Source organism: Heterodontus francisci, chromosome 11 (genome assembly GCF_036365525.1).
Source record: "Heterodontus francisci isolate sHetFra1 chromosome 11, sHetFra1.hap1, whole genome shotgun sequence".
NCBI lineage: Eukaryota > Metazoa > Chordata > Chondrichthyes > Heterodontiformes > Heterodontidae > Heterodontus > Heterodontus francisci.
The window spans coordinates 34,010,567-34,036,020 of NC_090381.1; the positions used below are offsets into that span (position 1 = coordinate 34,010,567).

General features: G+C 43.7%; 1 protein-coding gene across 12 annotated transcripts in view; it reads right to left on the reverse strand.

Moving 5' to 3' along the window:
* Positions 1-1,672: 1,672 nt before the first annotated feature.
* Positions 1,673-25,454, reverse strand: part of LOC137375194 (diacylglycerol kinase delta-like) — a 158,230-nt gene continuing 134,448 nt past the window's right edge. For 5 of the 12 annotated variants that reach the window (XM_068041968.1, XM_068041977.1, XM_068041976.1 and 2 more), the window contains 5 exons: positions 15,425-15,517; positions 13,418-13,537; positions 11,913-12,030; positions 8,950-9,107; positions 1,673-5,694 (listed from right to left, as the gene is read on the reverse strand). In XM_068041968.1, coding sequence (XP_067898069.1) covers positions 5,605-5,694; positions 8,950-9,107; positions 11,913-12,030; positions 13,418-13,537; positions 15,425-15,517 — 579 coding nt within the window. In that variant the 3' untranslated portion in view covers positions 1,673-5,604. The other 7 variants (XM_068041969.1, XM_068041970.1, XM_068041971.1 and 4 more) reach the window with 7 other exon arrangements.

Sequence of the window (25,454 nt, forward strand, 5' to 3'; positions counted from 1 at the left end):
ATAGACAGAACCAAGAGAACACGATCCATTTGGTGCTCTCTAATAAAACAGTATTCCAGAGAGTGAGGTAAATAATAAGGAATTCTATCACTTGGCGAGTTAAGGCAGAGGTGCAGTGAAACCTGCATTCACCTGTGTCAAGCCTGGAGTCTCAAGCCAGCTCTCTTGCTGCCTAACCAAGACACAAAAACATCAACAGCACTGAGCAGCTACCTTCTAAACAGAGCTGTGGTTTCCCTGTGGACAGTAAGCTGTGATCTCCCTTTAAATACAACAGCAATCTCCCATTAAACATAGTCACAGTCTCCTCAAATAGAGCTACAGACTCCTTGCAAAAGAAACCCAATGTGTCCCACTGAACGGCTGTCTCTATAAATGTCAAGTGGTTATTGCTGATGAAAGTATTAAAAACTGTAAAAGTTTCTTATATCCAACAGGTACTACTAGTATGAAGCATAACTGCCCAGGCATCAATGCATCACAATATGATCTCTCTTAAAACACGAGGGCTGTTAATTCAGCATCTCTCTCAAAGTACCATATTTCTCCACCATCCTATTAGTGTCTCCCTCCCTCTAATGCAGTGTGGCTCTATTCAGTCATTTCTCTTTTTCTTCTCACTGGGGCATAGATCTGGCTAGCTGGGAGTCCTGTCGCCCCTCCAATTTTGCCCTGACTCCAAACTATGTTCCTGCGTCGGCAGGTAATCTGATATGTATGGTGGGCTCCTGATTGAATTCCTACTGCAAAGATAAGTGGAAGCCAGACTGTATGTAGAGGAGGCTGCTACAAGGCCTTCTCGCTTTGGTGGACTGCAAGACTGTTACCGATACTTCCCTGGCCCTACTACCACCTTCCATACGGTGGTGCCAGGAAGCAGTGGGACGAGAGGCAGACACCAAGACAATCTAATGCTTCCCTGGTCCCTGTCCTCCAACTGCCATCTGCATGCAGTGGGCAAGGACAGGATACCTAGTGGTGGTTGCAAAGGGCAGTGGGGTGGTGGTAGGCTAGATTTTCTCTCATTCTCCTCTGCTATCCCACCTCATTTCAGTTAGGATCATGGAGGAGATTCCAGACCACTTTGTCGCCATTAAAACAGTCTCCCTGTTAATGCACCATTTCTCTGCTAACACTATATCAATTCTGTTAACACAGTCTCTCTCCCCAACACTGTCATGTTTTTATGTTTGCCTCATTGATTTTGATTTTTCTCTTTGCCCAAAGTAGACAAAGTAGGCTCCCCATAAACGCAAGAAATAGACTGACCGTTAACCATCTTTTACACGCTGTTTTTTTTTGACAAGTGGGGGGCAAGGGTATAAAAAACACACTATTTGTATTTAACAGCAATCTGTATTGCCACACAAAAGTTACCCCCCCCCCCCCCAATAGAAGTGATGCATTTACAGTGTGGAGCTGGAATGAGAGTGAAACCAACACATCTTAAATTCAACATCATTGCCCCATTTACGTTTTGTTTTCAATTATGGCATCTGCATTTACATCAGCAGAGGTCACTTATGTGGCAATTCAGTAAAAAATGTTAAGGAATGGCATGACTCAGACAAATTTGTGAAGGGAGAAAGTGAACACATATGCATAGTATTGTCACCGGGCCACAAAGTCACTGGAACAGATGATTTTAGAAAATTATAAAAGTTATGGTCAGAAAGGGAGTTAGGGAAACTGTTTTATCCAAAGGGTGATGGGTCTGGAATTCAAAGTGTTTCTCAAGACAGAAGGGAGTAAGATGTATGGTAAGAACTTGCATAGGAATGGTGGAGTATTATGTCGAAGGTGGTGGTGCTGGGGGGGGGGGGGTGCGGGGGGTCGGGAGAGGCATATGGTGCGAAGATGGTAGGTTGAGCGATATGTTAAGGTGATAGGTGGAGTAAAGGGATATGCATGTAGACTGTGTCAGACCTGGCATTTCCAAGTTACAGCAGACGCAGAGATTTCAGGGAAGCATGTGAAACATCTCTTGCCATTGTGTCTTTGTCCAGATTTTTAATTGACAGGTACTGTCTGAATCTGGGATAAATATAACAAGACTTCCCTAGTTCTTCAGTTTAGTTCCTGATGTTCGATCAGTTGGGTGATTTATTGCAATGAGGCTGGACTCTTGTCAATGAAACAGATTCTCACAAATAATTTAGAACTTTTTTTATACTTGTTTCTGTGTAATTTCAATTTTAAATGACGATGGATAATAGTTCTTAGGCTGAGACACATGGTCTTCCAGTGTGAAGCCTTCTGCTAGTTGCAGACATGTGAAATTCACGTTTGTAGGCTGTATTAGTGGCAGCAAAAACTATAACTAGTTGTCTGGCAGTACAGAACTTGAGTATTGCTGAAAATAGAGATATTTTATTGAAGCTTTTTGTCTTGCACTCATCAGGACAACTCGCAAGAATACCAATGTAAGGAAAAGCAACAAATTTGTACTGTATGAAAACAGAGTGCTGATTGGTTGGTAAGTGGATTCTGATTGGTGGAGGCTTTGCCATGGAGAATGCACCTACTGATGGTGACTGACAGATAACTGCTAAGCTATTGGACAACATTTGCTAAATAATCCTCAGTGTGCTAGGAATTACGCTGACAACCAATTCAAGATTGTCAGTCGGGCTTGCAGTCTGGCGCATTTGCACGTACTGGAAGCTACATATATTAATACACAGGGCCCTGTTCTTTGCAGGCAGAAAGAACATGTACACACATTGCACCTGTTTCAGCTAAACAAAATAAATGACAGCCATTCGCTGGTTCCTTCCTCAGGGCAATGCCTTGACCAGTCAGAGTCAAGCTGCCTGGTTTAAATTTCAAACTAAGCCTGGCAGTTAACTGTCAGTCACCTTAAACTGGTGCATTCTCCATGGCAACGCCGCTACCAATCAAGATGAAAAGCTTCGACAAAATGTCTCTATTTTCAGCAATACTCAAAAACAATAACAGTCGGAGGATTCATTGGTCACTTTGTGGAAATGCTATCCTAGCTGTTTCATATACACGGGTTGTTTCAGTCTATGGAATCTGCCAGGCTCTCTATGAAAGCTAATTTTTGCATTGAGCACAACATCATATTAACAAGTAGTTCAAATTGTGACATGGGCATTTGGCGAAGACGAGACTGGGTTCAGCTATGATGCCTCACTGGTTGGAATTGTTACCCACATTGACTGCCTGGACTTGCATGGGTGGGGAGTAGTTGGAGGTTAAGCTGCAGAAGAGTGACTGACTGAGATGCTGATAGCGTATGCTGTTGCTATGAGAAGTTAAAGTAGTACGTTTGACCTGAATAGGAGTTTGGCACTGAGGCAGAGTGGGCCTGAACTTGCAAGAGCAGGCAGGTAAGTGAGAATTAGCTCTAACTGAATAAGTTTAATGTAGTAGAAAATTAGGAGCTTATTAATGGCAGGTTCCAGACCAAGACTGATGATGTGTGTGGGATGCATGATGTGGGATATCCCAGATATGAACAGTATCTAGGAACCGTAAATGGGAATCAAGTGTTAGTTACTTATTTTGCTTAATCAAAGGAATGATGCACTCGAGAGCAGTTGGCTACACTTGTATTTATATCACACCTCTAAGCTGTAAAAATGTCCAAGGTGCTTCAAGAGGTGTATGGAATTAAAGAAACACCGATTTAAGGAAACGGATATTAAAGTAGGGACCAAAAGCTTTGTTAGAGATACTATGAAGGAAGGTCTTAAAGGAGAAGAGGGAAAGTATCTGGGCAGGGAATTCCAGAGACTGGAACCTAGGACCTGAAGGCTTGGGCACCAGTGGTGAGTGGGGGTGGAATGCACAAGAGGCTGGAGTAAGAGGAATGATGAATTTGGGGGTGGAGAAGGATATATAAATAGGGATGGGTGAAGCCATGGAAGGATTCAAATACGAGGGCCAGAATCAGTGGTTTGGAAATGCCCCAAATAATAACATATTAAATGAAGAGAGTACAGTGTCTTAGAAATCCTGAAATCAGTTCTCTGCCAGCTCTTCTTCCAAGCTGAGGGATGTGCAAAACTGCAGAAATAGTAGACATTTGAAAAGTATTTGGCAAACAAATCTTGAGGTCAACATGTCTTCTCACAAATCACAATAATCTCCAGCACTGAACTGGCAAAGGTATTACAACCCATAGGGTGTGCTCTGTGTGATGAGATGCCTCCAGAGTAAAGGGCAACAGCCACCTCGTGAGGAAGAGTACTTCTGTGTGCTCTATGCAACAAAATCATAATCCCCTGAAGATTTTGGGCACTGCTGTTTTGCTTGATTCTTCACACATCCCAAACACTGCAGCACTCACTCTCACTCCAGGACTCACTCTCTCAGATCCTCCAGGATTCAGTCTCTCATATTCCAGGCACTCCAGATGTCTGCTGTGGCTCAGTAGGTAGCATTCTGTCAGTACTAAAGGAGTATTGCACCGTTGGAGGTGCTGTCTTTTGGATGAGATGTCAAACCAAGTTTGCCCTCTCAGGAAGACATCAATGATCCCATCATTTGAGATGTCCTAAAGTCATCAAAGGCGCTATATAAATGAAAGTCTTTCTTTTCTAGACTGACTCTCACACATCCCAGATACTCCAGGACTGACTCTCACACATCCCCGACACTCCAGGACTGACTCTCACACATCCCCGACACTCCAGGACTGACTCTCACACATCCCCGACACTCCAGGACTGACTCTCACACATCCCCGACACTCCAGGACCGCCTCTCAACACATCTTTGATACTCTCGGACTGTATCATTCAGGACTGTTTCAGATGCTGTGCTGTTCTAACTGCTGCACTGCCTGGGACATGTGCATGAGCCTGAGACTGCTACCCTTCACTCTGAAGTACATCAATGTCTCTGTCATCTAAGCAATGAGAAACACCATATCAACAACAAGAGCTTTGAGGGAAACCAATGCAGGAAGACATTATAATAGCACTCCCATGTTCTTCAAGTTGCTATCCTGTAAAAGGTCTGTGGATGAGAGAGAAAAGTACGGCTCCACACTCAAGCCACAACCCTCACTCTCACGGATCACAGTACGAAAAGGTGCCGTTAATGTCAGCAGATGTGAGTTACTACAGGTTCTGTTCCAATTACAGTTTCATTAGGTCACCTATAATAAAAAAAAGAGTGCCCTGACCCTTTTGTGAAGAGTTTCTGAGATTAAGTCACTGGTGTGCAGTACATTCCTCTGTCGAAGGAGCATGATTCCTTTTCATTGGGATCATTATTGAAATTTGGACCAATCACATTCAGCTTTATTCTTGGGTGAATTTCCAAGTAAAATCCAATCTAACTGGTTGCCATGGATACTTGCTTGTGGTAACTTCAATTCTGATTTGACAGATTTTTACCTTGAATGCAGCATCAGTTTGATTGGTTAAGCCTCGTTCCCATTTTCTATTGGGTGGGAGATTACGCATCAGGTCTCTTATTGTTTTGACATCCGTTAGCTGCTCCAAGGCCAACACCCTCCGATTAGCTGAAGATGAGGCATACACATAGAGCCCAAGGTTAGCCTTTCTCATCTTCTATGCAATGAGCTGGAGGGTTAGGTAGCTCTGTATACACAGGAGTTGAACACGTACATCACACTTCGCTGACAGGAGTATTCCGGCTCAACTCCTTGATCCCATGTAGGATCCGCTTCATGTGGCCCACTCTCGCTATCCCCAAGTCCTGTCAAACACAGGTTAGAGGACAGGTACTTATTGCCAGCGCATTAGTTTAGCAAATACTAGAACAATCTTAATCAAAATGTAGGCCAGAGAAAGGAAATAACCTGAAAAAGAGATTGGGTTAAATAGGTAAAATAATGTTCCATGGAGGCTGACAGGAGCTGACTATGCACTCCTCAGCCCATATCACAGCTTTGCTATACAGCTCAATAACCAGCTCAAGTGTTTACCAACTTGCCCTCTTCCCCTGAAATGAAGTATTTCCTTGATCAGGGAAGGGAAGGGAGAATTTAAATTAAATAGAGTAGCAGTTTCCTCACTCACAGTGTTGTACAAGTCAGCACTAGTCACGGTCAAAATATTCAGCTTCCAGCCTCAACAGAGTCCATTCAAAAATTATTTAAATACAAGGTACATGCTGTATGCATTATATTTTCGCTGGTACACAATGTGCATCCCGCTGGTAAATAGTACCTTTCCATTGGTATACAACACATATCATGTTGTTAAAACACCATATTCCACTGGGCTACAGTGCTTATTACACTGGAACACACTGAATACCCCACTGGGACGGAGCTCGTATCCTACTGGTACATAATATGTACCCCTGATACAGATCCTTTATGACCTGTCATTCCATCAGCACCAAGAGCAGCACATAATGCATCACTCTTGTGAGCTCAGTCGGAGGGTTAGATGCAGTGTAAGGGTCCTACAACAATGTCCCATCAAGCATTCCCAGGTCAGGTATAGAGTGAAGCTCCCTTTATACAGCCCCATCAAGCAACCCTAGAAAAGTGCCATACATGAATTGGGGGTTTCTATTTCCTCCAGCAGCTGTCACCTGAGTGAAATTGCCACTTTTTGTTGAATTAGCTGCAGCTTTGTGTGGTGAGCTGATGCCCATTAATAATGTCCCAACTCATTTCACTGAGAAGCATGACAAGCAGTATCAGTCTGGGCAACATGGGAGTCCAGATCTAATGGTGTAAGTCAGTCTCACTAATTCACTCTGTGTCTGAAGTGTTCATTGTGAGTTTGTGGACGTGTGGAGTGTTGATTGCGAGTGTGTGTGATTGTGAGTTTTTATGTGAGTTTGAGTGTTGACTCCTCATTTCGAGCTGATTCATGGCATTAGGTGTCAGATGCAATTCCTGAGGGGTAGGTTTGAGGTCTGGTTAGTAGTAATAATGACATGAAACACCTGGGGGCTGAGAGAGAGGGGGCACCCAAAAGCAGGTCAGACAGGACAGCCCCAAGCATTAAACCCTATGTCCATCCACTAAACTAGGAAAAGTAGGCAGGGTGCTACTTTATCTTTAAGTTGGAATTAAGTGATGGTCAATTAGTTGGCCGGATGATGTGGTGGGTGGTGGAATGCCTGCCACCCCAAGCATTTGGCAGGCAACCGGATTAAACAGAAAAATAGGTGGGAAATCAGAACAATCAAGTTTAACAGCAAAGGGAAAAAAATAAAATGGCAGCTGGACCAGGAGAAACGATTGGTAGGCACAACCTTGCGTTTGGAGGCCTGTATGCTCTATATTTTGAGTGTGATAGGCAGATAGGGCTATAACATTGAGAAATGCTGACACACTTTGATCTATGAAATATTGCTCAAAAATCTTGACATAGGAAGTAAGGTTAGTGCGGACAGGAAAGCAGGCCATATGCAACACTCTCAATATATACTCATGCAGATTAATTCAGTTGTACTGAGTGCAGGCATCTGCAACGATAAGAGATCCTGAACGAAAGGCAGCAGTTCTTACAAAACATTTTGTTCACAAAACAGTCCAGATATTTGAGATTAGACAATGACTGCCCCGAGAAGAGTGCAAGATGGAGAAATGTTGCATAAGCAGTTAAAGGAAGGAAGCAGAGTGCAAGATACCCAGGAAGCCAGGGCAGCAGCTGGCATCACATCAGGTTGTTGGTACAAACCTCAACTTTTAAACATTTTCCTTGTCACCCAATGAGGCCAAAACAATTGAAAAACCAGAGATTCTCTGTCCAGGTACTTGGCTTAGCCCCCATCTACAGCAGATATACTCAGTGAGTCCCAGTTCAGGCTTGGCTTTCCATCCATCTACCACAGATACAGCCAATGGGCTAAATTTTAGTTCCAAATAAAAGGGTGGACTTGGGTCATGTCAGAGATTAAAATGGAAGAAAGCTAAAACAGGAACTGAACCCGCCTCGATTCTGACCACTTCTGGTTTTAATGGAGGTGGCACGAGGGGCGAGTGACCAATCTGCTTCTGGAAAAGGGTTAGTCATTTAAATAATATAAGGAGGTTGCATGCCTTCATTTTAACTGTTATTTATGTTTAACTATAAGCGGCTGGGTTTCCTGTGCCTTGGAAAAATCAGCAGCTTAAAGGAAGTGAGGGTGGCTGGATCCATGAGATAAGTGCTTGTGAGCCAGGAGGAGCAGGAATGCTTTTTCATGCCCAAAAAGCAACCCAGTAAAGCCACCCTCCTACCCCAGCACTCTGCTCTCTCCATCACCCCTGCCCCCCAACCAACCATCATCCAACTCCCCTCCACTTGTTCCCCTCCCACCCCGCACCACTGAGATCAGGATATCCCAGGCCACCATTCGACATCCACCACAATCTCTACCCACCCAAAAGACCTCCAACCTGTCAATCAGCCTGCATGTGGGCGGGAACCCCTATTAAAAAAGCCCCTGCAGTTAAATTTCGCAGGACATTCAGAAAACCCCTTCTTCCAGGCTCCAAACCTCACAACAGCCACCCCACACAGAATTTGCCTTCAGGTTAAAATCCAGGCCAATGAGTCCCAGTCCAGCTACTCAACTTGGCACCCATCTATAGATTATGATTCAATTCACTCTTGTCTCTTTTTAAAATTATGTTTCTCTTTCTGCACCAATAAGACTAAAGCTACTCTCTAATACTATTCTAGAATTTCCCCGGGGAAACCCCCCTGTCTTTGTTTTATTCCTCCATCCTTCCCCAAAGAAATGCTTAGCCATCTCTTGGGCATTTTGTCTCGAAGGCTTTGTGGGTGTGCAGCTGCAATGTGCTGGTAATTGTCCTGATAGTGATTCCCCTATCCAGTCTGTAGCTGTTCTTTACAAACTCTTTTAGAGCTCATGGTTTCACAGTAACTTCCAACTGATGTAATCTCAACACACACAGCAAGTTAATGCAGAAAGACAGCACTGATAAGGCCAAGTTGCATTGGTTCGTCATTCATGCAGAAGTGAGAATGCCATTCGCAGTACCTTCAGGTCTCGTCTCTCCAGATGCAAGAGCTCTGAGCCACGGATGTCGTGTCGGATGAAGATGTCTCTGTACTCGAACAGGCTAAGATGCTCTAACCAGGCTGCCACCTCCTCAGTACCCCACTGATGAACTGTGGGAAAGCGAAGAGCAGCGCCACCTTCAGTACCCACAATCCCAAAGGCAAAGAGAAATGCACAACCATCACCCGCTAGCAAAAAGAAGGCCCACGAAGTTTCAGACAGTGCAAAGTATCAGGTAATCTCACAAGGGTTATTTCAGGAAGACATTGTAAATCAGTAAGCACACAATGCCATTTGGAGTCCGTCATAGCTGCTGAAATGAAAGACCTGCTGTTAAATGGAAAGCTCCGGGCTACATTATCAAATGTACAAAAGCACCCCAACCCACCCCATCAATCTCAATCTCTCCATAGCAGAGTGATAAACAATCCTGCTGGTCTATGAAAGGAGGGTTCTGTGATATCTCATTGATAAATGCACCATCTGGTGTTATACAGAGGCACACAGATCAGCAGCATCACAAGAACCACCTCTGATCTGTTCTGGGTTAGCTGATGTCAGCCCAGTCAGAGTGCTACAACTGGTCTCTGCACCACGGGAAGGGTGGAAGCATTGGAGGGAGTTGCCTAGAGATCCTGCTTCATTGACCCTTGTTGAGAATGGATGTTGGGTGAGGATAAGAATTGGGTTTGGTTGTGATGACCCTGCTGACACTCACTGTCTAGGATAATACATAAAGAATGGTCACTGGGTTGAAATGCTAGAAGGTCATTAGCACCTGTGAAATCTCTACCCCACTGAAAGTCAGCACCGTCAACAGAGGAAGGGGAAAAAGAAGTTGGGTACATATCAGATTGTGCTGATACTACTGTCACCCATCCCCTATTCCTGTGTTCCATTCACCACACTCTGCATCCCTCATTAAGTTACTCCCTGAAACTACTGCTCAAGTTGGCTTAAATTCAGTTTGCATTCTTCTGACTGGTAGAAAGCAGGATGCAAATTTATAATCCAACCATAGTATGAGTCAAGATAAGTGGAACAAATTGGGGTATCCAGGGCTGGCGCAATCTACAGTTATTGTACTAAGACAGATTTTGTGTCCAAATGGCACTGAAACCAGTACTGCAGAGAACACTGCTGCATTCATTAACATCGGTTCCATTTAAAACTACAGCCTGGAGAATACCTTCAAGAGACTGTGCAATACATTAATACCAATAAACAGATAAAAAAATGACTATTTAATCAGAGAACAATGAATATAGAAAACACATTGATTTTGTACAATTTATTATTACTGCTTCAAGTAAACCTTCAGAAAGTGAGGGTTCAGGAGGAGGAGAGAGATACTGTACAAGGTTCAAGTGTAGGGGAGAGATTCTGCACAGGCTTCACATGTAGGAGAGAGATTCTGCACAGGGTTCAGGTGTAGGAGAGAGATTCTGCACAGGGTTCAGGTGTAGGAGAGAGATTCTGCACAGGGTTCAGGTGCAAGAGAGATATTCTGCACAAGGTTCATGTGTAGGAGAGAGATTCTGCACAGGGTTCAGGTGCAAGAGAGAGATTCTGCATAGGTTTCAGGTGGAGGAGAGAGATTCTGCACAGGTTTCAGGTGTAGGAGAGAGATTCTGCACAGGGTTCAGGTGCAAGAGAGAGATTCTGCATAGGTTTCAGGTGGAGGAGAGAGATTCTGCACAGGGTTCAGGTGCAAGAGAGAGATTCTGCACAGGTTTCAGGTGGAGGAGAGAGATTCTGCACAAGTTTCAGATACAGGACATTCTGCACAGGGTTCAGGTGGAGGCGAAAGATTCCCTTCTCTTCTCAGCTGCTATTTATTCTGAACCGGGGTTAAGAGGTAGGCCTCTTCAAGTTGTTCAGGCACAACTGCATTGGCAGCTGTTTTCCTCCAGTATCTGGACATTGGATGTTAGCACAGTATTCAACCATTGGAAGCATCACAGTCAGGCTTGATTCTGCCCTCGCCTCCAAACACTTACTTTCCAGTGGAAGTAGGAACCTTAGCTAATATTTCCCTTCAACAACACATGGGTTCTGAGGCCAATTACAGTACACTTACCAGGATGAGATTAGAAAGAACCTGGGAACGTTTTGGTCTATATTGTCCAGTACCACATCTCACAGCACATTATGCCAATAAGCAATCGGGAGAATAAGGCTTTACATTGTGGTGTGGAGTTAATTTCCACCTACGTCCTCCAAACAAATGTGGGAGACCAGTTTTGAACTACTTACTGCCACCGTGCACACTGCTGAATCTCGCGGCTTTTACTGCCTCACAATTTCAGTGGACAATGATTTCAGGGCTAATCTTCAAGGACCTGTGCGTGATTCTTACCCAGTGGCCAACATCAGAGGAGCCTGTGGTACCACTATGGGGATAAAAGCAAAATACTGCGGATGCTGGAAATCTGAAACAAAAACAAGAAATGCTGGAATCACTCAGCAAGTCTGGCAGCATCTGTGGAAAGAGAAGCAGAGTTAACGTTTCGGGTCAGTGACCCTTCTTCAGTTCCGAAGAAGCGTCACTGACCCGAAACGTTAACTCTGCTTCTCTTTCCACAGATGCTGCCAGACTTGCTGAGTGATTCCAGCATTTCTTGTTTTTGTACCACTATGGGGCATGGATTTGTAAGGAGAAGGATGGCACTGGGGCTTACTGAGATCTTTTAATACATCCTTATTACAAATGCTTGACCAAGGAGCTACACTTGAAGTGAAAAGTTTCAAAATGCCATCCACCTAATGGAACTGGTATGATTGAAGAGATATTGATTGCATTGGCAGCTTGTGACCAAGTGCTGTGTAAATCTCTCCAAGTGTGAATGGGACTGACACTGGATAAGTTAGATGATGTCATAAGTTATAGATACTGGACACAAAAGATGGAAGTGAAGGAGAGTCAGAGCTCACATACACACCTGGTAATCCCATGTTCCCCCTGGTTTCCTTGTTCTTGTTGTTTTTCTCTTTTTTTAACTTTGACACAAGACGGAATTTGGCACTGCGAGTGCGCTTGGAATATTCCAACAACTGGCCCTGGATGAACAAAGACATGACAAAAGTAAAGCAGCAACAAGATGCAGTATATTGCATAATTAGTGGAGCAAAAAAATCCCAATGCACTGATCACACACACACACACACGTCCATCATTGATGTAAGGATTGGGTGGGAGGCAGACCTAATTAAGAGAAATGAGGTCTGGGAGTTAAAATGGTTGGCACTCACATCGAAGAGCCCTGTCAGCCCCACATTCACCCTTTGCCCTCAGTTAAAATTGGGGCTATCAAGTCCCAAGTCAGGTCTGTAGTAGAGATGGTGGTCTTCAAGTAAAAACTGTAATGAAGTTACTAAAAGAAAGAAAATACTTGCATTTATGTAGCACCCTTTTACATTCCCAGTATTTAATAGTCAATGGATAACTTTAGAATTATGTTTGTTGTATGTGGGTAAATGCAGCAGTCATTTAAAACACAGATAATAAATGAATGAAGGACCAGATCTATTTTGGGTGGTGTTAGTTGAGGTATAAATGTTGACCATGATATTTGGAGAACTCCTTTGCCCTTCTGCAAGTAGTGCTGAGATAACTTACATCCCTTTAAGGCAGATGTGGCCTGCTCAGGTAGTTGTAAAAAGACTCTACCCCTATTTTCGGTTGACGGGAAAAGCTTATGGTGGGATGTTTCATTTGTCTATCCATTTGATGGCCTCCTGAGATGCTGAGTGGAGAAATGAGGAGCCTCCCACAACAGATCTTAGCGTGCAGATTGATATGATGTGTTCCATGTCTAGGACTCATAGTCACAATCACACTTCAGGTCACCCCTCATCTTCCACTTATGGATTAGGTGGCCACACTGTCCATGCCCTATGCAGATTCAGTTGAGCCCTGTCCACTGTCTTTGAGGAAGGTTGAAGCCAGGCACCTCTGCTGTTGGGCCAGTAATGGTGTTTTTTTAATGCTGCATGCATCCCACGATTCCATCAATCTCAATAGTGAATTGTTACCAGCTGCAGGAATATTACCTGCTGTTTCCCAGAATGGCCAGTGCAATTTTAAGCGCTTTCTTGGTAGGTTTTACAAGTCTTCAAGAACGGGACGTTGGTGTTGCTCATGACTTACCACGGAGCACAATGGCGTCATGGTAAATGGCAGGCTGGGCAGTGTGGGAGAGCACTGGGAGCCACTCAATTGGAGTGGACTTCAGCATCCCTGATATTACCCGCCTGGCGGCATTTAGCTGCACATCCATGATCCATGCAGGACCATGAGGCAGAGCTGTTGTGATAAAAGGACACTAACTATATTTCTAAAACAATCAGCATCATTAGGAGAGGAAGGAAGGAATTGGCAAAAAAACAGACTGGTGTCTTAGAAATCACTCATTCAGTAAAATCCCTTGGAGGCTTGTGAACTTACCTCATCATCACTTGGTTCAATGAGCTGACACAGCCAGGGGATCTCTGCCAATTTTCGAAGTTGCAGGTCCACATTAGCCAGAGCCCCAGTGAGTTCATCCTTCTGAGGAGGATCCAACTGCTGCAGCCAGAAAAGGAAAGCATACAGCTGTGTGCTCAGCATTAATCACTTAACAAAAACAAACATTAGTCGTACGCATGTAGCTGTGATTGGTTTTTCTATTTGATACATTTTCTCTCTCTTGCTTTTTATGATGTGTACAGATCAGAAGTAAACAACAAAGCTGTTACAACCTCTGGGCTTCAGAGTGCAATCGCCAGGGAGCGCTACAACCTAATGTAATCCTGGAAGCCCAGATGGATAACACACATGTGAAATTGCTACAAAACTGTGCTTGATTTCACATTCAGCGAGTAGTAATCCAACCTACTCAATCAAAAATGCACTATCTAACCCTATTTATAGCACACCTTCGGTCTTTGTTCCCTCCCCCAATGACTGTTGCATCCCCTATTTCCCCATTTACTGATGCCCTTCCCCAATTCCCGAGACATATCATTGACTTACGAATGTCTTAAAAACATTGTAACATATAAAATGGGAAGCGGCCGAGATTAACTGCAATCCCAGCATTTTATTAAAAATGTCACAGGGTGAAATTGAACAGAAAAAGTGACATACTTGAGCCATTCGACCAACTGCAAACAGCACAACATACACAGGATTTGCAGCAACACTGGACAGTACAAAGAGCCATTGTTAGACCTCACCTACCACATAATAGCCAGATGCCCCAAAGTAAAGGTGATGTGTAACAGAGCCCTTCAGACCAGAAGGCACCAGGTTCAATTCCCAGTATGTGCTCAGCCACATGGTCCCTCATTCAAGGCAGTGCTTGCAGTGCTACAAATGGTCTCAGTTCCTTAGGAAAGAGAATGGGGAAATCAGGCAGGGTTCCTGCTTCTAACTGCTGTCCAGTCACCACCACTGGAAGTGAAAGCATGGGCGTCATGCATGGAGCAGTTTCAATCTTGGTTGCGACTTCCTGCACAGTGGAATTCCCTGCTGCCACTTAGCATCTACTATCACACATAAAGATGAATAGACATTTGGGTGGAAGTACTGAAGGGCTAGCAGCCCATTTAGAACTGTGATCCCAGCAAATATTACTGCCTTCAGGAGAGGAGCAAACCAATAAATAAAGGTACAGTAATAGGACACTGGCCAGATCCTGCAAATATATTGTAAAAATCAGACTAACTAAAATAATTAGGACTAGTTCTCATCATTCTTTCAGTCTGCAACAGCTGAATACAAGAATTATGTGGTGATTTTACACTAAATACTGTTTTACTGTCAGAATTTGATTCTTGCCTCTAAATCACAGAATTCACCTGACACTTTAAATCTTAGAATGCTGCAACTGCACAATTACCAACTACATTAAAACTTCCTTTAATACGTTGTCTTAAAACAAGTAATAAAACTCAATTCCTTCAAACCATCCTGCAGTTAAAATACTCAGTATAATCCCCGATTTTATACATAACCCATCCGAATCCCTCAATCAAATTCCAGTCTGCAATAAAAACAGAAAGTACTGAAAATACTCAGCAGGTCTAGCAGTATCTGTGGAGACAGAAACAGAGTTAATGTTTCAGATCTGTGACCTTTCATCAGAGTTCTGATGCTGCCAGACCTGCTGAGTATTTCCAGTACTTTCTGTTTTTATTTCAGATTTCCAGCATCCGCACTATCTTGCTTTTATTCCAGTCTGCACCTTACTCCTGGGCATCAGCTATTCTATATATCGACCATTTGTACCCCTCGATTAGATTCCAGCCTGCAACTCACTCCAGGGTATCCGTTATTCTGTACATAAATTATTTGAACCCCTTGATTACATTCCAGACTGTAACTTGCTCCATATATAAACCTTTGGAACCCCTCAAATAGCTGTTAATCTGTAACTCACTCTGTTTCTTCCATTTAAAACTCTTTCCTTACCAGTGACATTTTGCCTGCCAGTAGAAGCTCTGTCTCGTTGTGCAGGGCTTTCCCATTGTTGACCATTTCCATCACCAGGCTGCAACTCAGACCCTTTGGACAGAAAGCAAGATGAGATGGAGTCACTTTAAATCTGCACCAGGATTTGAGGGCTGCTGAGCAGCACTGCCATTACTGCCATACATCACCTCTCACAACACCTGCAGATCATTGAGAAATCAAGGAATCTCAGACAGGCAGTAACAGCTTGCACTCATAAACTATCTTTTACACAGTAAACATTCTAAGGCCCTTCACAGAGAAGAAACAAACATCAATTAGCAATGGAAGAGTCTGGGGAGGTGACTGACAGCAAGGCCAAAGAGAAATTTTGAAGAGACTTTTTAAAGTGGGATGCAACAACAGGGCAGAGGAGCTTAGGGAAAGATTTATAGACAGCATGATCAAAACAGATCAAGGTCTGTTATGGAGTGGAGGGGGAGGGAATCCAAAAAAGAGCAAGTCTGAACACTAGAATGTATGGGCTGGGATATAAGGCTGGAGGAGGTTGCAGAGATCAGGAAGACAAAGATGTGTAGGGATTTTCAAACATGGGTGAAAATTTTGAATTTAATGCACTGGGAATAGGGTTCCAATGGAGGTTAGCAGGAACTGACATGATGGATGACCAACACTTAATGCAGGGAAAATGTAGAAGGCAAAGTTTTCGATGAGTTGCAGTTAATGTTGGATGAAGCTTAGAAAGCCAGCAACAAGGACACGGGAGAATTAGAATGTGGACGAATCAAAAGTGTTATGAAGGGGTTCCAGCGGTAGTGGGAGTAAGTAAGGGTGTAGGTAGGCAATGCTGTGTCGGTGGAAGCAAGTGGTCTTAGTGAATTATAGGATGGACACTTGAAGCTCAACTCTGGGTAAGCTGGTCACCTGATTCTCAAAACAGGGAAGATCCTGTCTGGGCTACTCTCCCACTTCCCGGGCGGCTGGCTGTCACTGGTACTGGGCTACTCTCCCACAACATATGTGGCAGGCTGTAATTAGTGCTGCCTCTAACTGATACTGCTTTACTCTCCCACATCCAAGTGGCTGGCAAATAACCAAGGAGTGGCACGTAACCAATGCAGGCTATGTAGAATGGGATCTTGCTGGAAAGTGATGACTTCTGTGGGCCCAAGGCCTAGCGGCAATGGGCTCACCTTTGCATGACTGCGCTTCCTCCTCTTCTCAATACACTTAGTTTCTCCCCCAATACATGACAATAGTGAGCGCAGCTTTCTCACTAAACACTCAGGAAAAAATAATAAAACATGGAACAAGATAACATGTTTGGGATATTACATTCCTGTCAGTGGAAATCTCAGGCACAGGATTTATTTATGTAACTATCTGAGCAGCAGGCTCCCACTGTCTAAGACTACAGGCCTTGAAGATGTGATTGTGTATTTTTTAAGCTTTCCCATTGATTCCCTGCCCTTCTCTCCTGCAGCTACTGACCCATGTTCTCATGCTGGAGTATGGTTCCAGAGATCCTGGTCGTTCTCTGATGCCTCACTCAAGGGGTCATTATTTATGTGTGCACCTAGATAGCATTTGCTCCAGGGGTGATGGGTAAGGAGAGAACACTATACCCAAGTCTGATTCTGTCCTCACCCATCATTGTCACATGAGCAGTTATCAGCAGTAGTCAAAAGACATTTATTAGAAAAGCCAATCTATCCCATAAAAGTCCACTATTCTATCCTCCAATACTCCTTTCCAAACCCAGTCCTCTATTATCCTAACTCCCTTATTGAAGCCCATCCCTCTAGTACATTAGCTGTCCTATCAAAGGTCATCCCTCAAGTTACTTAATTTCCTCATAACATCCAGGTACATTTGTAATGTCCTTCATGCTTCTATCTCTACTTTCCTCAACTGGGAGATTATTCCAAACATTTCCTACTCTTCGAAGTAAAGTTTTTTTTTCCTGCAAACTGCATTACATTTACTTTTCACTCACTCATTCAACTTTACTTTTTCTCTTTCTGTAAAATAGTTAATATCTTATATCAGAGGAACAGGAGTAGGCCAGTCAACCCCGTGTGTCTGTTCCACTATTCGATGAGATCATGGTTGATCTGTATCTTAATTCCATCTACCTGCCTTGGCTCCATATTCTTTAATACCTATTTCGAGCACAATATCTATGAATCTCAGATTTAAAATTATTAATTGAGCTAATATCTACTGCTTTTTATGGAAGAAAGTTCCACACTTCTAACCCCCTTTAGTGAATAAATGTTTCCTATTCTCTCTCAATAGCCCAGCTCTGATTTTAAGGTTATGTCTCCTTGTCCTAGACTCAGCAACCAGGAAAATTTTTTCCTCTATCTACCATAGCAATTCCATTCAAAATCCTAAAACGTAACCATCTATATTTCAGGGAATACAACCTTTCCTCACAATCTAACCCTTGGAGCCCTGGAAATATTCTGGTGTATCTGCACTGCACTCCTTCCATGGCTAATACATCCTTTCTAAGGTGTGATGCCCAGCACTCCAAATGTGGTCAAACTAGGGCTGTGTATAGCAGTAGCAAAACTTCCTTCTCTTTATACTCTCGCTCTCTAGTTATAAAGGCTAACATATCCCTTTAGACTGTAGAGTTTGTACTTCTTTAATCTTCCTTCATAACACACCATCTTTACATTTGGCATCCATCCTGTTCTCTCTTCAATATCTGTGTTTTTTTGAAGGGTGGTGGCTAGAACTGCACTCTTTATTCAATGTTATTTTCCAGTGTATCATAAAGTCTCAGCATACCTCTGTAAATTTATACAGTACTGCTTTGATTATGCTTCCCAGTACTCTACTAGCTTTCTGGTTGCTCCTCTGCATTGTTTTGACATGGGCAGTAATAAGTCTACCATAACTGCCATTCTAAGTCTCTCTCTGTTGATTTAAGTTTCTTAACTTGACTTACCTACTGGGAGAGCAGCGGGGAGGAGCGGACCTGCGGGAAGGACATGGAGCGAGGAGTGGATAAATAAAGCCTGAGGATTGCGGCCTGGAGCACTTACCTTCCGGGAGAGGAGCGGACCTGCGGGAAGAACACGGAGCGAGGAGCAGATAAATAAAGCCCGAGGATCGTGGCCTACAGCATTACCTTCCAGGAGAGCAGTGGAGAGGAGCAGACCTGCGGGAAGAACACGGAGCGTGGAGCGGATAAATAGAGCCTGTGGTTCACGGCCTACAGCACTTACTTTCCAGGGGAATAGCGGAGAGGAGTCCAGGTGTGCCGGAGTTTGAAAACAAAGTGAGCAGTGACATCACAGAAAAGCTGCAAGGTGATTAGCTGGTGAGTAACTGCCGTTAGGGAATAACTCTAAATAGCTGGGTTAGTAAACTAGTGTTAGGGTGTGTGTGTAAATAGTTTAATAATAAGGAACACGTGAGTAGCTGTTTTTTTTTTTGAGTAAGGTTTATTTTAACTAGTGAACTGTATTGATTTTTAATAGGATTTAAAAGTACTGGTAAGGTTTTATAAATAATTCTAAGCTGTTGTAGTATTGGTAGGATTTTCTTTTAGCAGTAGCAAAGGGTCAACTAATAAATAAAGGAATGGCAGGGTTGGTTCAACCTCGAGACTGCACCTCCTGTGCTATGTGGGAGCTCTAGGATGCTTCCCATATCCTGGAGAACCATTTGTGCAGGAAGTGTCGTCAATATGCTAAATCCCTATCCCAGCTGTTGAAAGGACAAACTGTACACGTACAGGATCCAATCATGAAAACCTGGAGCTCAGCACAAGTTGTTAGTGAAGCTGAGACTCCAAGATCACATATCATTGAGACTGAAACCGGTAACCAAATAAGAAGGAACAGAATCCATATTTGACCTACACCTGAGCTGTAACAACATAAAAGACCATCAACAACACCAGAAACATCACTATCCAGCGAGACAACATTAACACCAGCAAGTGACACGACATCGCCTGTACAGTGTACCAACTCACCACTGAGAGCAACAAATGCCAAATTTACAAGATGGTGGCACAACATCTTACCACCCAAGCGATACTGTGAATAATATTTTTTTTTAAAATACACCCTATAAAAGACTCAAAAAAGGGGTTCAGATTATTTCCACAAGTCGGATGATAATCTTTTGTATTGATATTGACAGTTATATTGATACGGGGCATTATGTTTTAAAGAAAGAGGGACTGGGAGCAGCTACTTGTAGGAAAGTCTACATCACACCAGTGGGAGTCATTAAAAAAGGAAATAGTGAGAGTTCAGGGCCAACATGTTCCCGTAAAGGTGAAGGGTAGGACCACCAAGTCCAGGGAACCCTGGATGGCAAGGGATATAGAGGATTGGATAAGGAAAAAAAGGAGGTTTAGATTCAGAGCGCTCTAAACAGTGGAGGCACTCGAGGAGTATAGAAAGTGTAGGGGGGTACTTAACAAAGTAATTAGAAGAGCGAAGAGGGGACATGAAAAAACACTGGCGGGCAAGATATTGGAAAATCCCAAGGCATTTTATAAGTATATTAAGGGCAAGAGGATAACTAGGGAAAGAATAGGGCCCATTAGGAACCAAAGTGGCAATCTGTGTGTGGAGCCAGAGGACATAGGTGAGGTTTTAAATAATTACTTTTCATCTGTGTTCACGATGGAGAAGGAAAATGTAGGTGTAGAGATCAGGGAGGGGGATTGTGATATACTTCAACATATTAGCATTGAAAGGGAGGAAGTATTAGCTGTTTTAGCAGGCTCAAAAGTGGATAAATCCCCACGCCCATATGAGATGTATCCCAGGCTGTTATATGAGGCAAGGGAGGAGATAGCAGGGGCTCTGATACAAAATTTCAAATCCTCTCTGGCCACAGGAGAGTTACCAGAGGACTGGAGGACAGGGATAAACCAGGTAATTACAGGCCGGTAAGTCTAACATCAGTGGTTGGGAAACTATTGGAAAAAATTCTGAGGGACAGGATTAATCTCCACTTTGAGAGGCAGGGATTAATCAGGGATAGTCAGCATGGCTTCGTCAGGGGGAGATCGTGTCTAACTAACTTGATTGAATTTTTCGAGGCGGTGACTAGATGTGTAGATGAGGGTAAAGCTTCAGTAAGGTTTTTGATAAGGTCCCGCATGGGAGATTAGTTAAGAAGGTAAAAGCCCATGGGATTCAGGGTAATTTGGCAAATTGGATCCAAAATTGGCTTAGTGGCAGGAGGCAGAGGGTGATGGTCGAGGGTTGTTTTTGCGAGTGGAAGCCTGTGACCAGTGGTGTACTGCAGGGATAGGTGCTAGGACCCTTGCTGTTTGTAGTGTACATTAATGGTTTAGACGTGAATATAGAGGTATGATCAGTAAGTTCGCAGATGACATGAAAATTGGTGGTGTCGTAAATACTGAGGAGGAAACCCTTAGATTACAGCATGATATAGATGGGCTGGTAAGATGGGTGGAGCAGTGGCAAATGGAATTTAATCCTGAGAAGTGTGAGGTGATGCATTTTGGGAGGACTAACAAGGCAAGGGAATATAAAATGGATGGTAGAACACTAGGAAATACATAGGGTCAGAGGGACCTTTGTGTACTTGTCCATAGATCACTGAAGGCAGCAGCACAGGTAGATAAGGTGGTTAGGAAGGCATCTGGGATACTTGCCTTTATTAGCCAAGGCACAGAATATAAGAGCAGGGAGGTTATGATGGAAGTGTTTCTGTGGCCGCATACGTGAATCCAGGATGGTGTTTTGCTTCCCTGGTGCCAGCGTCAACGATGTCACTGAGGGGCTGCAGAGCATCCTGAAGGGGGAGGGTAAACAGCCAGCAGTCATGGTCCACATTGGAACCAACGACATAGGCCGAAAGACGGATGTGGTCCTGCAGTCAAAATTTAGTGAGCGAGGTAAGAAATTACCAGGCAGGAGCTCAAAAGTAGTAATCTCCGGATTACTCCCAGTGCCACGTGCAAGTGAGTATAGAAATAGAAGGATAAGACAGATGAATGCGTGGCTGTAAAGATGGAGGGAGGGCTTCAGATTGCTGGGACATTGGGACTGGCTCTAGAGGAGATGGGACCTGTACAGGCCGGATGGGTACCGAGTTCCTTGTGGGACATTTTGCTAGGGCTGTTGGGGAGGGTTTAAAGTAGTTTGGCAGGGGGATGGGGACCTGAGGGTAGACCCAGCTGGGATAAAATCAGAAATTAAAATGGAAGGTGGAAAATTAATGAATGAGTCTGGAAGTCAGAGGAAATGAGAGTTAGAAAGTAAAAAAAAAGGTTTGGCAATGCTCCAGGGTATCTATTTCAATGCAAGGAGTATAGCAAATAAAGCAGATGAGCTGAGGGCACAGATAGACACGTGGCAGTATGATATCATAGCTATTACAGAAACATGGCTTAAGGAGGGATAGGAATGGAAGCGCAATGTTCCTGGTTACAGGGTTTTCAGACGCGATAGGGAGGGGGATAAGGAAGGAGGGGGAGCAGCAATTTTGGTCAAGGAAACTATTACAACTGAGAGGGACTATATAGAACATTACAGCGCAGTACAGGCCCTTCAGCCCTCGATGTTGCGCCGACCTGTGAAACCATCTGACCTACACTATTCCATTTTCATCCATATGTCTATCCAATGACCACTTAAATGCCCTTAAAGTTGGCGAGTCTACTACTGTTGCAGGCAGGGCGTTCCACGCCCCTACTACTCTCTGTGTAAAGAAACTACCTCTGACATCTGTCCTATATCTATCACCCCTCAACTTAAAGCTATGTCCCCTCGTGTTTGCCATCACCATCCGAGGAAAAAGGCTCTCACTATCCACCCTGTTCAACCCTCTGATTATCTTATATGTCTCTATTAAGTCACCTCTTCTCCTCCTTCTCTCTAACGAAAACAACCTCAAGTCCCTCAGCCTTTCCTCGTAAGACCTTCCCTCCATACCAGGCAACATCCTAGTAAATCTCCTCTGCACCTTTTCCAAAGCTTCCACATCCTTCCTATAATGCGGTGACCAGAACTGCATGCAATACTCCAGGTGCGGCCGCACCAGAGTTCTGTACAGCTGCAGCATGACCTCGTGGCTCCTAAACTCGATCCCCCTACTAATAAAAGCTAACACACCATATGCCTTCTTAACAGCTCTATTAACCTGGGTGGCAACTTTCAGGGATTTATGTACCTGGACACCAAGATCTCTCTGCCAAGAGTCTTCCCATTAGCCCAGTATTCTGCAATCCTGTTACTCCTTCCGAAGTGAATCACCTCACACTTTTCCGCATTAAACTCCATTTGCCATCTCTCAGCCCAGCTCTGCAGCCTATCTATGTCCCTCTGTAACCTACAACATCCTTCGGCACTATCCACAACTCCACCGACCTTCGTGTCATCCGCAAATTTACTAACCCACCCTTCTACACCCTCATCCAGGTCATTTATAAAAATGACAAACAGCAGTGGCCCCAAAACAGATCCTTGCGGTACACCACTGGAAACTAAACTCCAGGATGAACATTTACCATCAACCACCACCCTCTGTCTTCTTTCAGCTAGCCAATTTCTGATCCAAAGCACTAATTCACCTTCAATCCCATACTTCTGTATTTTCTGCAATAGCCTACCGTGGGGAACTTTATCCAACGCCTTACTGAAATCCATATAGACCACATCCACGGCTTTACCCTCATCCACCTGTTTGGTCACCTTGTCAAAAAACTCAATAAGGTTTGTGAGGCACGACCTACCCTTCACAAAACCGTGCTGACTATCTCTAATGAACTTATTCTTTTCAAGATGATTATAAATCCTATCTCTTATAACCTTTTCCAACATTTTACCCACAACCGAAGTAAGGCTCACAGGTCTATAATTACCAGGGCTGTCTCTACTCCCCTTCTTGAACAAGGGGACAACATTTGCTATCCTCCAGTCTTCCGGCACTATTCCTGTCGACAATGACGACATAGAAATCAAGGACAAAGGCTCTGCAATCTCCTCCCTGGCTTCCCAGAGAATCCTAGGATAAATCCCATCTGGCCCAGGGGACTTATTTATTTTCACACTTTCCAAAATTGCTAACACCTCCTCCTTGTGAACCTCAATCCCATCTAGCCTAGTAGTCTGTATCCCAGTATTCTCCTCGACAACATTTTCTTTCTCCACTGTAAATACTGACGAAAAATATTCATTTAACACTTCCCCTATCTCCTCCGATTCCACACACAACTTCCCACTACTATCCTTGATTGGCCCTAACCTATCTCTAGTCATTCTTTTATTCCTGATATACCTATAGAAAGCCTTAGGGTTTTCTTTGATCCTATCCGCCAATGACTTCACGTGTCCTCTCCTTGCTCTTCTTATCTCTCCCTTTAGATCCTTCCTGGCTAGCTTGAACTCTCAAGCGCCCTAACTGAGCCTTCACGTCTCATCCTAACATAAGCCTTCTTCTTCCTCTTGACAAGCTCTTCAACTTCTTTAGTAAACCACGGCTCCCTCGCTCGACAACTTCCTCCCTGCCTGACAGGTACATACTTATCAAGGACACGCAGTAGCCGCTCCTTGAATAAGCTCCACATTTCGATTGTTCCCATCCCCTGCAGTTTCCTTCCCCATCCTACGCATCCTAAATCTTGCCTAATCGCATCATAATTTCCTTTCCCCCAGCTATAATTCTTGCCCTGCTGTATATGCCTGTCCCTGCCCATCGCTAAGTTAAACCTAACCGAATTGTGATCACTATCACCAAAGTGCTCACCAACTTCTAAATCTAACACCTGGCCGGGTTCATTACCCAGTACCAAATCCATATATGTTGGAAGGTTCATCAAATGAGGCCATATGGATTGAGTTAAGGAACAAAAAAGGGGCAATCACACTGCTGGGAGTGTACCATAGACTCCCAAGCAGTCAGAGGGAGATAGACGAACAGATATGTGGGCAAATCTCTGAGAAGTGCAACAACAATAGGACAGTAATAGTCGGGTATTTTAATTATCCCAATATTAACTGGGATAGTTTTAGTGTGAAAGGAATTGAGGGAGAAGAATTCTTGAGGTGCATTAAGGAGAACTTTTTTGCCCAGTATGCAGCAAGTCCAACAAGAGAGGGCAGTTTTATACTTAGTTTTAGGAAATGAAGATGGGCAGGTGGAAAGAGTGGCAGTGGGAGAGCATTTTGGTGGTAGTGGTCATAATTCGGTCAGTTTTAACTTAATTATGGAATAGGACAGAGGTAGAACAGGAGTTAGAGTTCTCAATTTTACGAAACTGAGGAGTGATTTAGTGAAAGTGGACTGGAAACAGCGACTTGAAGGTAAATCAGTGTCAGAACAGTGGGAGGCATTCAAAGGGGAGATCCAAGGGGTTCAGGGTAAACATGTTCCCTCAAAGAGAAAGGGTGAGGCAGCCAAATCTAGAGCCTCATGGGTGTCAAGGAGCCTACAGGGCAAGATAAGGCAGAAAAGGAAAGCTTATGTCCGACACCAAGAACTCAATACTCCAGAAAGCTGAGAGGAGTATAGAAAGTGGAGGGGTGAAATCAAAAAGGAAATTAGGAAAGCAAAGAGAGGACATGAAAGAATGTTGGCAAGCAAAATCAAAGTGAACCCAAAGATGTTTTATCAATACATTAAGAGTAAGAGGATAACTAAGAGAGTAGGGCCCATAAAAGTCCAAAAAAGTAACCTATGTGTAGCAGTGGAAGATATGAGTATGGTTTTTAATGAACACTTTGTGTCTGTCTTCACAAAAGAGGGGGATGATGCAGATATTGTAGTTAAGGAGGTAGAGTGTGAAGTATTGGATGTGATAAATATAGGGAGAGAGGAAGTATTAATGGGATTAGCATCCTTGAAAGTTTATAAATCACCAGGGCCGGATGAAATGCATCCTAGGCTGTTAAAATAAGCAAGAGAGGAAATACCAAGAGGATCTGACCATCATTTTCCAGTCCTCATTGGATACAGGTGTGGTGCCGGAGGATTGGAGAATGCTAGCGTTGTACCTCTGTTTAAAAAGGGAGCGAAGGATAGA